General features: G+C 45.5%; 1 protein-coding gene across 1 annotated transcript; it reads right to left on the bottom strand.

The window, feature by feature from the left end:
* Positions 1-372: 372 nt before the first annotated feature.
* On the bottom strand, positions 373-11,294 carry LOC101286424 (neuroblastoma breakpoint family member 6-like protein). Its single transcript, XM_049713186.1, has 7 exons — positions 11,117-11,294; positions 8,928-9,030; positions 6,662-6,897; positions 5,659-5,710; positions 4,626-4,789; positions 2,039-2,155; positions 373-453 (listed from the first exon to the last, which is right to left on the bottom strand). The coding sequence occupies exons 1-7, from the start codon at positions 11,292-11,294 to the stop codon at positions 443-445; spliced, it is 861 nt and encodes a 286-aa protein (XP_049569143.1). The 3' UTR covers positions 373-442.
* Positions 11,295-16,491: the final 5,197 nt, after the last annotated feature.

Genomic DNA, 16,491 nt, shown 5'->3' on the forward strand with positions numbered 1-16,491 from the left:
TAAAATAGACTCTATTCTAGGATCTTTATAAACCCCCAACCTTCAAGGAAAAAGGACATGTGCTGAAGAGCTGATGAATGGTCTGCAGCGACACTATTCTGGCTTATTCTTCACCCAAATCCTTGCCATTTTCTTCCAGCTGCTGCTGACTCCAGTTATCCACAGGATGGGGGTGGGAAGGAAAAAGGATTAGGGCTTCTCAAGATTATCTGAGAATTTAGGTATTGGTGTCCCTTAGGCAGTTATCACATTTGCAGGCTGAAGGGCTGTGATTTCTGTAATCAAACTATCCATTTGGAGTAAAAGTCTGGAGTGGCTGTGAAATCTTGCTCTTCCTTTCAGATTTGGACTTTTGCTTGTTTTGTTGTTTTTCTCATCAATTGGGGAAATGTTTGTGACTATGCTTTGTTGAAATAAGACAGAACGTCTCATAGTTCCAGCATTAGTTGTTACCTGAAACAGAAAACGGAAACAAAAACTGAGAATTTTCTATCAGGTTCTGCTGATACCAAACTGAGGTTTGATTGAGAGCTAAGAGAGGAAAGAGGCCACGTGCCACCTGCATGCAGCTGAGTGGATAAGCTATGGTGGTAAGCCTACCGTCTGGAAAGAGAAAGTTGTGCTAGCAGATTAGAGGGAAAGTCCTCTGAAAGATACTGTCTGCACTGTGGTGTGGAACTTAGGCCCCCACCAGCTCAAAATACTGATAGCCCTGCTCAAAGCTGCTGCACCTTTAAGCAGCTTTTAGCTTTAAGCAGCTTTTAGCTAGATCCCTACCACCTCCTCCTCGGTATCAGTTTACTCTCCATTCTACTCTTGTGGAGAAAAATGAAGGCCTTTCACACCTCTCAGGAGAGATGTGCCTGGCTTCAAGCATGCACATTCAGAAACAGGAAAGAGAGGATATTTTGAATGGAAATCGGGCTCCTAAATCCATGTCCAATTCCTTTTAAATAGGAGGGTGGTGCCAAGGGAACAGCCCTGGAATGTGAAACCAGGAGGCTCTCAGACACCACCTGTGTGATGTGATTTATAATAAGAAATGTATATTTGGTCTTCATCTCTGTTTCTGGCATAGAGCTCCTAAAACCCTTGGAATTTCCTAAGTGATGGAGGGATAAAGGTTATTGTGTTATGTTAATGAGGTAACTTTTGGAAGGCAAGGAATGTGGGGGGCTTGTTGCCAGGAAGGTCCACCTTGTGATTAGGGGGTTGGAACTTCCAGTCCCAGCTCCTGACCTCCTGGGAGGGTTTTTAGTGCTGTGAGAGCTTCCGGGTTGGTGAACACATGGAGGTGCTGGGATAGTGGCTTGCTCTGAGAGGGCGTGGAAGCTCCACACCCTTCCCCCGCTGCCTTGCCCTATGCATCTCTTCCATTTGCTGTTCCTGAGTTATATCCTTTTATAATAAACCGGTAATCTAGTGATAGTAAGTAAAATGTTTCTCTGAGTTCTGTGAGAAACAATTCTAGGAAATTAATCGAACCTGAGGAGGGGGTGGTGATATCCTCTGATTTCTAGCCAGTCAGTCAGAAGTACAGGTAACAACATGGGCTTTCAACTGCCCTCAGAAATGGACAGGATATGGGGGTGTGAGGCAGTCCTGAAGGCCTGAATGCTTAACCCTTAACCTGTGGAAGGGGAAATCTCCCTTACCACGTTGGAATTGGTACCAGAACCTATATACCATTCAAATACAGTTCCTTTGCCCATGAGGAAACAGTAGGTCAAGAGGTTAAGTAGTAACTAAAGCCACATGACCTGTAAATTGAGAAACCTGGGACTGGAATCCAGGCTTCAATAATAGGGTGAATTTTGTAACTAAGTGGTGGATTTCCCAGAGCTACCCATTCCTGGAGCCTGGAGTCTTGGGGACCTGTAGAGGGAGCACCTATCTAGGTTGAAAAAACTATGAGAATTCTCCGTTGTGAAATAGTTTTGGTCTCCCCATCATCATCTTTTGTTTCGATACCCAGATGTGGCAAGAGAAAAAAGAAAGATCTGAGAGTGGTCTCACCCTGTGGGTTTTGACCACTTACCTCTGGAATATGACTCAGGTGAGCCAGAAGGCTCTGATTGTCTTTCCTGATGTCTGTTTTCCTTGTACAGCTGGGCAGTGGACTCCAAGATCTGCCTGTAGAAGTGAGAAGTGCATCCTGTTCCAGGAAATAATCACAGTTTAGACAAGTTATGCACATTTGCTTAAGAGGATGCTTTCTGCAGTTCCTTGTCCTGTGCTTCTGTCTCGGCTCAGAACAAAACCGGCACTCAAGGGTTGGGACTTCAGCGTGATGGGGCAGAAGCTTAACTTTCACATGGCCCTTAACAAATGCCAAAACATTCATACGTATTATCACACCTAGCAGCTGCAATTAGAGACATACCTTTTCCCATTAAATAGCTGCTGCTTTGGTGTGGGAAGGGGCCAGGTCACTGTCCCAGCACAAGACTGTGGAATGATGGCCTCTGTGTGAATGCAATCTAAGAGGAGGATGTGGGAACAAGAACCACCTTGGGGACCATGAAGAGTAACCACGACAAAAGGGAGGGGGTGAGGATGGCAGCCGTGGAGACCCTCACTCTGCTTGAAAAAGAGCTCAGAAACCTGAGTTCTGCTGAATGACGATCACACAAGAGGAGAGGAGCAGAAAGTATACAGCACAGGAGTCACAAGAATGGCTTTGGAGGTCAGACAGATCTAGGATGGAGGCATAGCTCAGCCTTGGGGCAAATCTATCAGAGCCTACTTACTCACCTATCAAGTAAGAATAATAGTACCTGCCCCACCTGCCTAGCTGGGCCATTTATAAGAAGTAAGTGAAGTAAGGTATATCAAAGCTCTTGAAGTCTGTGAAGCCCTGCACAGGAGACTGGTCCTTAGAGAGATACACATGGCCAGAAGGAGGCAAACTTGGGCCTCCCCTACCATTTCTTTGGTCAGGAATGCTGAGATGATGTTCCAACTTTTCTGGAAGGCTGGCATTGATGAAAAGGATTTCCTTCAGGTGCTGGCACAGGTTCTGGATCTCATCTACTGCAGCCATTCCCCCAGGACATGGAATGATGTAGAAGGTGGAATGGGGTGGCTGGGGCCTCTCAGCAAGATCCCTGCCTTTCACCATTCTTCTGCCAATTCACCTTCTCATCAGGGAGCGCCAGGTAGCTTCCTTTAAGAGCCCTTAGGCTTTCAAACAAAGCGTGGCCCACGGCCAAGCTCACTCCTACAGCCACCTCCTACACAAGGATCTGGGAAGTATAAGGGAGGTTGACACAAGGTGGGAAAACACTGAAGGCCTCTGAGTAGGTCTTGTCTAGCACTGGGAAAGGAGTGGCCCCCTCTTCAGTATGACTTTGTGGGTACTAGGAAGGTATTCCTCTCTCCTAAATACCTCTCCCATCTGATTTATGACTGAACATCTTTAAGAGATGGCAAAGACCTCCCTCTGCACCACAGGGTGAAATGGGAAGCAGGGGTGAAGATACCTTTGTAAGGGAATGGACTGAGTAACAAAAGACACGTACTTATACCCATCTCTGGCAAAAAGACAAAACCTGATGTGGTTTATATCGCTATGAAAAACTCAGTTAACAGTGAGCAAATTAAGATAGTTTCATGCCTAGAAGAGAATATAAAACGTATTGTCCTCTAACAATCCAAACTTTTGTCCCCAAAGGAAAGTCATTCAAGTAGGGGAAAGGAGATGAAAGTTGAGGTCTTAGTGTGCGCACACACACCAATGAGTCTGTTAACCCAGGGGCTCTTACTCATGGAGGAGCTTCACTGGCTAGTTTGGGTTGGTTTTTTGGAAAGGGGCACGCTAGTGGCATTGCTGCTAGATTCAGCCATTTCTCTAGTAGATATGCTAGCTGTTGGTTTAGATTGGAATACTGCCCTGAGACTAAACCCACAAACAAACAAAAATAACCCCACCAAATCTTGTGTTGCACAAAGAATAGGAACCCTGGTCATTTACCCAAGTGTTGCCAAGATCAGAGCCTTGGCCTTAGGGACACCACCGATATTCTAGTACTAAGATGGAACCTTATGGGGAGACAAGCCACCCGAGGGGAGATGGACACTGGTGCTTGAACTCAGGAACCATGATAAGTGGGCCCCAAATATGGGCAAGACTGCCAATATTCTTGGACAGCTAGAAAAGCCTAAGGGACACCGTTCCAGAACTATAAATAGCAAGAACAATTCAGAAAAGCTAAGATGCTTCATCTTAAAGAAGGAAGTTTATTAGACAGATTCCTTGCATGTGCTGAAGGGTGGCAGAGAGTTTGCCATGATCCCTTCACTCTCTGCACTCTGGTTTGCCTGGGGTTCCTCAGCTTGCATATGCCAGTGGGGGACAGAGGGACAGAGGGACAGAGGTGAGGAGTGGACCAGGAACAATGCAAATGACCAGACTCACCAAGGAGTGAGTAAGTTTTTGTACTTAAACCTTGGACCCAGAACTGTGTTCAGCCTAATCACTTTTTCAAGGTTAGTTTTTAGGGACTGCCTGCAGAGATGATCTCAATCAGCGTAGACAGAAGTGGTGAGCATGTAAAAGCTACCGGAGCTTTATTATTCAGTCTTCTGGCTGTTGGGGGTTATTCTCTTTAATTGGGAGTACTCACTGGCTACATCCACAGCAGAGGTCGCCTCCTGCACATCACACACAAAGGCATTGCTGCTGGGAGGCTGGTGGGAGTCGTGGAGACTGGAATGAGTCAGATACCTTTCATCCAGTGAGTCCTCCAGGACTTCATTCACTTCTTCCTCCTGGAGCCCCCTGCTGAGCCTGGGTGGGGAATGGAGAGGAGGGAGGGTGGAGGGCAGGCGAGACAGGAGATTAAACTAAGGCAACCTGGAACCACAGCCTCACAGCTGGTCCTGATCTGAAGCTCATGGAAGAGGCACCAGAAACCAAAGGGGCCATCCTCTCAGAGAGAGAAAGCATAACAATCCACTTCTGACTGGGGTTATAGTGTGCCTGGAGTCGGGGTAGGAGAGCAGCAAGTGTTCAGTGTACTGACCTCATAACGCGGATGAGGAAATAGACTCAACGACTCCTCTAAAATACACTCTGACACATTGAACACACAGAGACCTGTAATATTGGCTTTAAAATGCTGTGGACAAATTTTATGTAATAGTATATGAAGGAGTCCATTGAATAATGGCTGCTGAGGCAATGTAACCTCCTAGGGCTCTTGCAGCTTTTAGACCTCTCTCTCTCTCTCTCTCTCTAAATGTTTGATATGATTCACTTTATTTTTCAAGATATTTCTGGCTATGAAACATCTGCCAACATATGTCAGGAAACTGTGCAGAAACCAGATAGGCATCTCACTTTAGCTTTTAACCATGCAGGTTTTTAGAAAATAGAAACCAGGGATTTCTGGCTGGTTTACCTTTAGGTCAGAATGACTCTAGTTAACTTAGCTTGAGGAATTACTAAGAAATGGTAACTAATACAAGAACTGCAAAGAGAACAGAAAACATGGATTAATAGGACATATCATTGTATGATGAACAAATGAAATAGGTATAATCAGCAGTTTCTGGTTTCTCCTGGATCTGGGACCTTTGGCCTCTGGGTCTCTTGCTTCTGGAATCCTCTCTAGATTTCACCATTCCATTATCAGCCCTTTCATCATTCAGAGTTACCTGGGTGCCAGTGGCTCCTGTCCGTCTTCATCCTTCCTATCATGATGATTTCCTGTGAACCAAAAATAAAGACGGCTAGTAGGAAATTGAGCAGGTCCCATTTCATGCCTTACAAATACAAGGGCCTATCTGACAGAGCCATAATGCCCTACATGTTTGGGGTTTTTTTTGTTTTTTGGGAGGGGGGTTTACTTTATTTATTTATTTAGAATTTTAGAATTTTATTTATTTTTTTATACCTACATGTTTGTTCATAACGCTCTGAAAGAATTATTCCAGGAGGGCTCAGGTCGTGTCTTTAGAGGAGTAGCCTGGCAGGCTTTCCTGAGCAACAATGAACACTGCTGCTGGTGTGGTGAATCGTCCCCATGATGCGTCCTGTTCCCCAGCACACAGGACACTTGCCCGGCTGTACTCTGTACTTCTTCAGCTGCAACCTTCATTTCCCCCACCAACTTGGTTGAGGCACCATGGTTGTGAGTCCCATTATTCCTCTCACACAGACCCTGCAGCAGCCACTGAGGAGTAAATACTTTAGGAGAAACCACCTGTTTCTAAGCAACTGACTGGACCAGGGGACCTCTGCATGCACAGAACCACAGGCCTGTGCTGTCTCCCTCTCTACCCCTGACCTCACTGGGCGGCCCTGGGGGAGCCGTGTACCCTCCAGGAAGTGTGAGTAATACACCTCATATTCCTCAAAGTTCCCTGACGGTTGTTGCTGAGGTGTATCTTGCAATCATAATAAGAACCACAAGGGCTGGTCCAGCCATAACATTGGCGCCAAAACGGGAACTGTCTGTGGGGGCTTGCCTCGGGCCCAGGGGAGGACCCCCAGGTTTATCTAGCTGACAGCGTCACTATCCTTTGGCTGAGACTGGCACAAAACAGCAGGGCATCTGGCTAAAAAGTCACACTTAGAGTCGTGAAGGCACGGAGTCTTATGTGAGGCTAGGGCCTTGGGAGGAGCTAAGGGTCCTCACACACCTGTAAGCCAACTTACCAGTGGTGAGTTTGCTGGCAAGTCTCTCTGCCAGCTGGATTCCTTGGGCCAGTAGCTCACAGAATCTCTGTCTCTGGTAGTAGGTAATGTCAGTGCTCCTGAGGAGACTCTCAAAAGACTTGACTGTGTCCTTTGCCTGCTGCATGAAAAAATAACAGACACCTTTCCCTTCCTGTAGCTTCTGTCGTAAGTGGGTCAGTTCTCGGGCCTGAGCCTGAATTAGGGGATCATATCTCCTAGAGTGGGAAAGAAAAGTAAAAGTGAAAGTCATGAATGATAAGTTATGGGAATTTCAGCAGAGATATCTCTTCGATTACTCGTAAGAAATTCCCCATGTTGAATTCTTGCACAGGTTGTGTGCCTTGCCTGTGACAGAGGGAATGAGTAAAATAACATTGGGTTTGTCTCTTTCTTTTTTATTAATTTTGCTTTAAAAAGAAGCCCTTTCAGTTCCTCACTTCAGTCCACATCCATTTCAATGTCATATGCAACATCAAGCATTATGCAGAAAGTGTGTGTGGGTGGAAGTCAGGTACAGAAGTATTGGACAGGTACATCTGATACTAATTGAAAGGATGAAAAGAAAAATCAGTGAGAGGGTCAAGATGAAGAGCATTCCTTTGAATGACAAGAAGATAAGCCGTAATTAGTAAGGAGGCACTTAAGAGTAACAATTAAAATTCTGAGTAACAATTGCATTACTCTATGTGGGATTTCACAGTTTTCTAATTATTGTACAAATATTTCTCATAGATTCCAATCTAGAATGTGAGCTCTGTGAGGCTGGAGACAGGGCCGTATTACCCAACTTAACAGTACACAGTAGCGTGTATACACCCAAGTAGGCAATCAGTTAATACTTAGAACCACGTAATCCTAATGCTAGACTAGACATTGTCATCTACCCCATCTGATGCCTGAATCTCCTCACCACTAAGTGATCTTCTACAGATTGTCTTTCAAACTCTATTCCTTAGAGTTCCTGTAAAGTGTCAGAGGAGGTAAAGGCAGAGACCAGGGAGAAACAGGGCTCCAGACCTAGGCCTCCTTCAATCAAATATCTCTGCTTTAGTGGGTCTTAAACAATTGAGCTTCTCAGATTTCATTTTAACCAAGGTTAAAAGACGTCTTAAATGCCACAATCTACCCTATGTTTGAAACTCTCTAAGGATGGGCAATGCTGGTCCTTGCAAATTAATAATTCATTTTGTAGGCAACAGCTGCTCAATTATCTATCTACTCAATGCCCCTCCCAGTTAACACTCCACATTGTCTGATACTTAGAAAAAAAAAATCAAAGTTGGGGAGGAGAAACATTATTATCACGAAATGTATTGGAAATTAGGAGTGTCTCCTTGCCAGCCATGGCCAAGCCCCGGGCCTGTCAAGAGCAGAGGTCCTCGCAGTCCCCAGGCTGCGACCACCCCAGGGACCTAGTCTTACAGAGGCCCAGCCCTGAGGCTGCATAACCTGGGGCAGCCACCATCAAGAAGCCCCTCTCAGGGGTCAGGACTCCTTTGAGAGCATGGATTCCTTAAGTCAGGACTGCATAACTAATAAAAAACAAATCTAGGGCTTCCCTGGTGGCGCAGTGGTTGGGAGCCCGCCTGCCAATGCGGGGGACACGGGTTCATGCTCCAGTCCGGCTGGGCCCGTGAGCCATGGCCGCTGAGCCTACGCGTCCGGAGCCTGTGCTCCGCAACGGGAGAGGCCACAACAGTGAGAGGCCCACGTACCACAAAAATAAATTAATTAATTAATTTTAAAAAAACCCAAATCTAATATTAAAAAAAGATGACAATCGCCACACTTATAAAAAGTAAGAACAAGTATAATAATTACAGTAAATATTTGTTGAGAGCTTCACATGTGTGAGAGAGGGTTCTAACCACTGGTAATCATGCATTTAATCTTCATAACTCTCTGAGGTAGACACTGTTCGTATTTCCATTTTGCAGATGAGGTAGCTGAGGTAACTCAGACACTGGAAACTTAAGTACATTTGCCCAAGGTCACACAGCTAGAAGCCACATTGCTAGTATTCCAACCCAGGCATGTGTCTCCATTTGATTCATATAGTATTTGAGGGAGAATCCAGAGGCCTAACTAGTCCACCATCCAGTTCCCACAGCCCCGCAGGCTGTCTTTGTCTAGTTCTGGGCCTGCCGTGTACATTTCTGCCCTTCTCCTTGCACAGATTTGCTCTTTATTCTATCAGCCTGGGCTTCCCCACTTCACACACTTTCCCACACAGCTTCCTCCTTACCCAAGACTTGCAGCCGGTCTCATCTTCTCTGCCAGCTCCCCCTCCTCAAACAGCATTTCCTCCTCCAGCACAGATTCAATGAGGTCTTTGTACTCTTCACACTCTGGGGAAACAGAGATGCTGCCTCAGGGGAAAGCTGGACAGGCTGCTGGGTCACTGCCTTCAAGGGAGGAGGGAGGGTCCATCCCGGGGACTGATGTAACCTCGGTAGCAGGCTCTACGCAGGGATTTCCACATCTGATTCCTCAGCCTCCCAACTACTTGGCATTTGATTCCTTCCCATGTTAGAGCTGAGGAAAGAGAAGCTCACAGGCAGGTATAATAACTTTCTCAAGATGATTCAACTGGAATGAAGCAAAGTCAGAATTCACATACCCTGAGTTCTGACTCCAAAACTTTACCAAGCCTTGCAGCCTCTTAAGTAGAATATTAACCTGGGGCATGGAGTAGGAATTTCCCGTGTTTTGGGGAAGGCTCCAAGGACTGTAGGGCTGACAGTTGTCCCACACTGAGAGTTTCCGTAATCCCCCAATATTTCAAAGATTTAAAAAAATTTTTATTTATTCATTTATTTTTGGCTGTGTTGGGTCTTTGTCGCTGTGTGCGGGGTTTCTCTAGTTGTAGTGAGCGGGGGCTACGCTTCATTGTGCGGGCTTCTCATTGCGGGGGCTTCTCTCATTGCGGAGCATGGGCTCTAGGCCGGCGGGCTCAGTAGTTGTGACACACGGGCTTAGTTGCTCCGAAGCATGTGGGATCTTCCCGGACCAGGGCTCAAACCCGTTCTTAACCACTGCACTACCAGGGAAGTCCCTCAAAGATTTTAAAGTTTATCTGGAGACAAACTGTGTAAAAATGTGTATGAAGGGAAAAAAGTCTGAAAGACACATGCTCAAATGCTAACGGTGCTGTGTGTTAGTCTGGAGGCAGAACTAATACACAGTGTTTGCCGAGGCCCTGTTCTAGTAGATTTTAGAGAATTATCATCCTGTAATCAGCACCACTACCTGAGGAGGTAGACACTAGTCCTATTACCATTACAGATGTGGAAATTGAGGCAGAGAGAAGATAAACAACTTGGGTTTAAATCCAGGAAGTCTGGCGCCAGGGTACATGCTCTTAATCACTGCACTGTGTTACCTTTACATGAAGATGTTGGACGATATCTTTCTTCTTCTGCAGTTTCAAAAAAAGCTGCGTTATTATTATAATAACTGATACTAAAAAACCTAACATTCAAGGCTTCCCTGGCGGCACAGTGGTTGAGAGTCCGCCTGCCGATGCAGGGGACACAGGTTCGTGCCCGGTCCGGGAAGATCCCACAAGCCGCAGAGCGGCTAGGCCCGTGAGGCATGGCTGCTGAGCCTGCGCGTCCAGAGACTGTGCTCCGCAACTGGAGAGGCCACAACAGTGAGAGGCCCGCGTACCAAAAAGCAACAACAACAACAACAAAAAAAAAACTAACATTCCCACGCTCCAAAGCTTGTCTTTTCACTTCGTTGACAAGTAGGCTTTAATTTCTACTTTTCGGCCCATGTCAGTAAGTTGGATAGCAAATTTTATCCCCCATTGGTTTATTGAAAAATAATGGTAGAAATTTGAAAGCAAACTCAATTTCAGGGTCAGTAAGAATCCTCCCCTTATATCCCTGTCCCTCTCGTGCCCTCGCTCCCCTGTTCCTCAGTCACTACAGCTCCATCCCTCCACTCTCTGTTATTGATGTTCTCATCTCCAGATATCTGTGGTTCACTTGGGAACAGAGAGCTTTAAACTCCTTTAAGGTAGGTGGGGTCTCCTATCACTTCTTTCTCCCTGAGTGCAGCTAGAACTGTGCTTTGCAAATGGGTGCTCATAAAAGTTTGAATTAAATCCTGACATGTTTAAGCCAACAAGGATCTGACACGTATTCCTAGGAGAGAAAAGAAAGTTTAGTGCCTGAACCGAGATCTCAGCCTCTATTCCTCCATACACTCCCACTGCAAACTTTACTCCTTTGTGCCTCAGTGTTTCCATCCTCTGCAAAATGAGGGTAAACTACCCACTTCCACCATTCTAGGAGTATAGTAAGGATGAGATTTATTTTATTTGATTGGATGAAGAAGAGAAAAGAAGGTCTGGAGGGTGTTTAGGTGCTTAGAGGGAAGATGGACAATCATTTATTACTTTGGTGACTGTGAACCCATAGGACTTACTGTATTTCTGCAGCTGTTTGGCCAGGGAGTAGGCAGTAGCTTGGGACATGAGGAATTTCTCTGTGAGGTCTTGAAAGTCCTGTTTGCTTTTTTCCAGCTGGGAGCGCAAGTACTGGTTGGTTTCCAGGATGCTCATTTCACTTCTCTGACCAGAGAAAGTGGTGAGAGATACTGCCATGCTGAAGCTTATGGTGGAAGAAGTAGAGCCAAAACCTGGGGAGAAGAAACCCAAACAAATAATAAATTAAAAACAAGTGATGGATTCTGGTGATGGCCGCACTGCCTGGTAAATTACTAAAATCACTGAAGCATACAATTATATTGGGTGAGTTTTATAGTATGTAAATTATACCTCAATAAGATTTCATTAAGTGAAAAAATGTATTTAAACAGGTGCAAAGAATGCAAATGTAATTCATTACTTAGTTCAGGCCAGACTTTGTCAGCATTCCACAACTGAGAATCCTTAACCACAAAAATAAGGCACAAGATGCCAAAGCTCAGAGGTCAGGCTCTGACAAGAGTGTCCGAGGGAGGACCCAGTGTGCAGGTAACCAAGCGGCGACACAGTAACAGAAATGGAAGGTGGCGCTGTCATGGAACCTTGGGAGCCCCTGTCTTCTAGTTGCCTAGGCCACACTGAGACTCAAGGACACCGGGTCTGTTCTGAAGGTCACCCCTGATGGGGACACACCCTCAGCAGCTACTCTCAGTATCTTGTACTGAAACCACAGGCCTGTCTCTTTCAAAACTTTAATACATTTTTGTACTGTTTATTCTTGCAAGCATAGAAAACACCAAGGAATCGAGATTTTCCCAAATTCTTTCATTGTCTTAAGGACAGTCATGAAGACACTTTTCTTACAGAAAAATTGAAAACTTTTAGTTATATTAAGGGGGTAACTACACAGTCAAAATTATATTATTATTTTTAAAGGAATAAAAATGAAGTATTAGCCTAACTATCAAGGAAAGGAACAAAAATGTGCAACTTCAAAGAAAGCAGAGAAAAGAAAATAATAAAGCAAAAAATTTTTAAATGCTGAATCGAATGGTTGCAAAATGTTGTGAATATACTAAAAATCACTTAACTACATACTGTAAAATGGTGACTTTTTGGTATATGTAAATTATATCTGAAAGCTCTAATAAAAAGAAGGAGTCAGTAAAGAGAAAAGCAGTAGAATGAAATACACTTTAAAATCTGGTTCTTTTGAGAAAAAAATAATGAAATACAGTAAAATTGGCAACGTTCTGGAAAATTTAATCAAAGAAAAAGGAGAGAAAAAGAAACTTTAAAAAGAAAAAAGGGATAAAATAAATATGAAAAAAATTTAAATTATAAATGAATACTACCTGTCAACCCTTACACAAATTTTAAAATTTCAAAAAAAGAAAAAGAAAAATTGAAAACTTTTAGATAGTCTTGGTGTTCTTCTTTGATTCTCTAGTTTTCTCCACACCATTTTAATATTGTGGGGAAAAAAATCCTGAGTATAATACTGTGCTCCGTGTGTGCATAATTAATTTATAAGGATTACCAGCCAGATTGTGTCTTATTTACCTTCTTGCTGGAGACCAATGTTATGGTGGCTTCTTTTCACTCACTAGGGAAGCATGGAGGCTTCTCATTAAACTTGAAATCAGGTTTGACCTCCCTGCCTCCAGTCCCGCCCTCCTCTTCTCCTGTAGGTTGCTTTGTGTTTTAATCTGTATATAAGATGTCGTGCTTGTCACTTGTGTCATCCTAGCGCCACAGGGTTTCTTTCCAACTTGTCAAAGTCACTGAAATACTTTTTTTATGTTTCTTTGAAACACGCAGTGGCCACCTAATTTGGGATGACTTGGAAATGAATGCTGTTCCTTATGCCCAGAGCAGTTTTCATAGAACTCTGACTGATAGTTTGTGTTGACCCAAAGCTATTGACCTGTGGTTGTATTCTCAGCCAGAGCACAGTAAACATCAAGATCATGGGTCTATGGTTGTTGGTGGTGACCACAGCACTCCTGAGCAGTGGGATCTAGTGACATAGAAGCTGAGGTTTTAAAGAGGGGCACAGACAGGCAGGACAGAAAGTGATCTCCTGACCTCTGCTTACTTCCTAGGTATCAATTCGTCCCTGGTTTTGTGAGCCTGAGACTAGGGCAACTCCCCTGAAATATCTATCTCTTCTCGTCAGCTGCCTAGCTTTTCCAGGCTGATGGCCTACACATGTGGGACCACAGCCACCTCCATAAGTTCTATTGAACATTCATGACAAAGTGAAGGAAGGAGGACAGACTACCCAACCCGCTCGCCACCCTGCTTCTAGCCTGTAGTGTTGGTGTGTGAGATGTCCCAAATTTTATATGACTTCAATCCCTGTAAATGTATTTTAGCTTATTTTATGTCTTAGTGTCTAGTCTCCTGGAGAATGTTCTCAGTGCACTTGAGAGAAATTCTATTCTGCTCTTGTTGGGTGGAGTGTCTATAGGTGTCTGTTAGGTCATATTATTTAAATCTTCTGTCTCCTTCTGCTCTTCTGCCTGGTTGTTCTATCCACTGCTGAAAGTGTGGTATTGAAGTCTCCAATAATTATTGTTGAATTGTCTGTTTCTCCCTTTGATTCTGTCAGTTTCTTCTTCATGTATTTTGGGACGCTGTTAGATGCACTGTGTTTAAATCTATTACATCATCCTGATGGATTAACCCTTTTATTGTTATAAAATATCCCTCTTTATCTCTGGTGACATTTTATTGTTGTAAAGTCTCCTATCTATTTTGTCTGGTGTTAGTATAGCCACTCCAGCTTCTTTATGGCTATTATTTGCAGAATTATATTACATTACATGGCAAAAGGCACTTTGCAGAGGTAATACAGTTGACCTTAAAATGGGGAGATTATCCAGGTGGACTGATCTAATCACAGGAACCCTTTAAATCTGGGTCAAGAGGTCAGAACTAGGGAGTTGGAGAGAGTCCAAGCTTGTGAGGGATTCAGTGAGGCTTTGCTGGCTTTGAAGGTTGGGGGAGCCACAGGCAAAGAAACAAATTCCTCAGTCCTACAGCTTCATAATTACTGCTACCTACATACATTCACTGACAACTTTAAAAATGCATTTAGAATGCGTGCTGTACAGATTCAGACGGATTCCCACTGCCTCTGACCACCCTTGTCTTCTTTCAGGTTACTGCATCTGTCGAAATTCGGGGACACAACTGCCAGGGCTTTGTTCAGCCTCTTCTCTTCTCTCACGTGTGTATGGCTCTCTGGAGCCAATGACACTGTTGAGGGCTGGGTGCTGAGCACAGGTTCCTGGTGTGCTTGGAAGCCACAGGCTCCTGATACATCTAGACTCTGAACACCACTCACCTGGAAAGCCCAGTACCTTCCTCAAGCTTCCTGTCAGCAATAAATAGATTAGTACATTCAAGCCTTGCCCTTCTGTGCACCCCTGAGGCCATGGCCTCTAACATCTCAGCCACTTTTGGATGGATATGTCCCACCCCAGGGCTACTCTCCTTCCTGGAGGTTCACTTCCTTCATCCCTACAGCACATTGAGAAGATACTGGTGACCAGCCCAAGGGCCAGCTTGCAAATCAGGGTTAAACAGTGACCTGAGGATGCTTTGTCTAGATCAGCCAGAGGTGTAGGTGAATATGCCAAGGAGATTAGTTCCAAATGTTCTACACTACAGAAACACCCCAGAACCGACTTCCCATGGAATATACATCTGGAGCAGCGGTTGTTTCACCTCAGGCCAAGCACTAATCCCTCCAGGATCACAACCTGGCCCCCAAGGCTGCCAAGCTACTGTTTAGACGAACTCTTGAATATCTTTTATTCCAAAATCATGGCTGGGTTCTCCACAGTTTCTTCAGTTGACAGCATCATGGCTCCTGGCTGCTAGATCTCTACATGGAACAGACTTACCTGTGCAATAAACAGTCCAGCAGAGGTAGTAAAAAGGGTGACTCTTCTAATCTTGCATGCACAATGAAGATTCCCACACATGCTCTGCAGAGGCAGAAAATAAACTGTGGCAGAGTGAATGGCAAACACATACCTTGGCCAGGAGTCAACACTGGGTACTGCACATGAAACCGCAGATACTGCCATTGAACTACGGATGTTCTAAATTCAAGGTTGGGTGCAAGCTCATAACACTCCCAATAGTTCACGTTCTGCAACCACCATATCTGGACTTGGGGACACCACAGCTCCCAACTACACTGACAGCCCTTGTGGTTTGGGAGCGTAGTGTGGAAAGAACCAACTGGACCAGAACTGCAACTAGGATCCAGTTCCTCCTCAAGGCTACAAATTCCCACCTGGGGTCTGGAATCCAAAGCTGTGCCTGTACAAAGGTCAGGGTGCTCCAATGACACCTCTGAGACTTGACTGCTAAGAATTCCCCAAGCCTAAGTTCCATAACGTTCCTCTAGCGAGTTTCCCTAGAGGGATCTTCAGGGGCCTCCATCCCAGCTGCCAGAGAACTGAGTTGAATGAATTCAGAATTCAGAAGTTCAGGCACATCAGAGGACTGCTGTTGGTCAGTTACTCCTTTGATTAGTGTGGTCCAGATGCTTTCAGGACCTTGGCTGATAGCTGAAAAGCAAACATTCGAGTGGTGCAAACCTTTGGAATTTTGTCTTCCAAAAAAGGAGGCGGGGGACGGGAGGCTCCCAGAGTGAGACCCAGTATCATAAAGGACGACGGATGTGGGAACGGGGACGGCCTGGGTGGAAAGGCTTTCTAGGAAGGCCCCAGGGCTCTGAACGAAACTCCGGGTCTTTCCCCTAAAACCTGCGGCAATTGCAGCTTTCCCGCCTTAGTTGATGATCCGTATGCTCAGGCCAAACACACATATCTTTTACGCCGGTCTTTCTCTCACACCACACTTCCTATTTGTCAGAAAATCGTATTTTTTCTTTGATTAATTGAGCACTTTGATCCACACATATTTTTCTTGGTCTGATTTTGGCCCTCGACTCTCCTGAGAAAGGCGTGGAGATCGATTCAACTCGTGACCCTCGGTCAGCCCAGGGTTCAGGGTTTGAGACCTTTAACCTCGGGAGTGTGGGGCCGGGCCGCGCTTGAGACTTTTCTTGGCTCCGCCGGTCCAAATCGGCCTCTTCCGGGCCTGTCCTCGAGGGCCGGGGGCAGGGCCTGGCCGACTCAGCGGGGCCCCTCTCGCCGGGTCGGGAGCCCCACACCTCGCGTGGCGGCGGAGGAGAAGCTTCGGGCGGCGTGGGTTCATTGGCCAGGGGCCCGCGAGACGCAGGGGCGCGGTGCGCGCGGGCGCACACGGCGACTTTGTGGTTCTCGGGCACCCGCTGCCCTTCCGGCTCCTCTCGTTCTCCCTCGCGGGCAGTAACCTCCGGGCAGGAAGA

Source organism: Orcinus orca, chromosome 1 (assembly GCF_937001465.1).
Source record: "Orcinus orca chromosome 1, mOrcOrc1.1, whole genome shotgun sequence".
NCBI lineage: Eukaryota > Metazoa > Chordata > Mammalia > Artiodactyla > Delphinidae > Orcinus > Orcinus orca.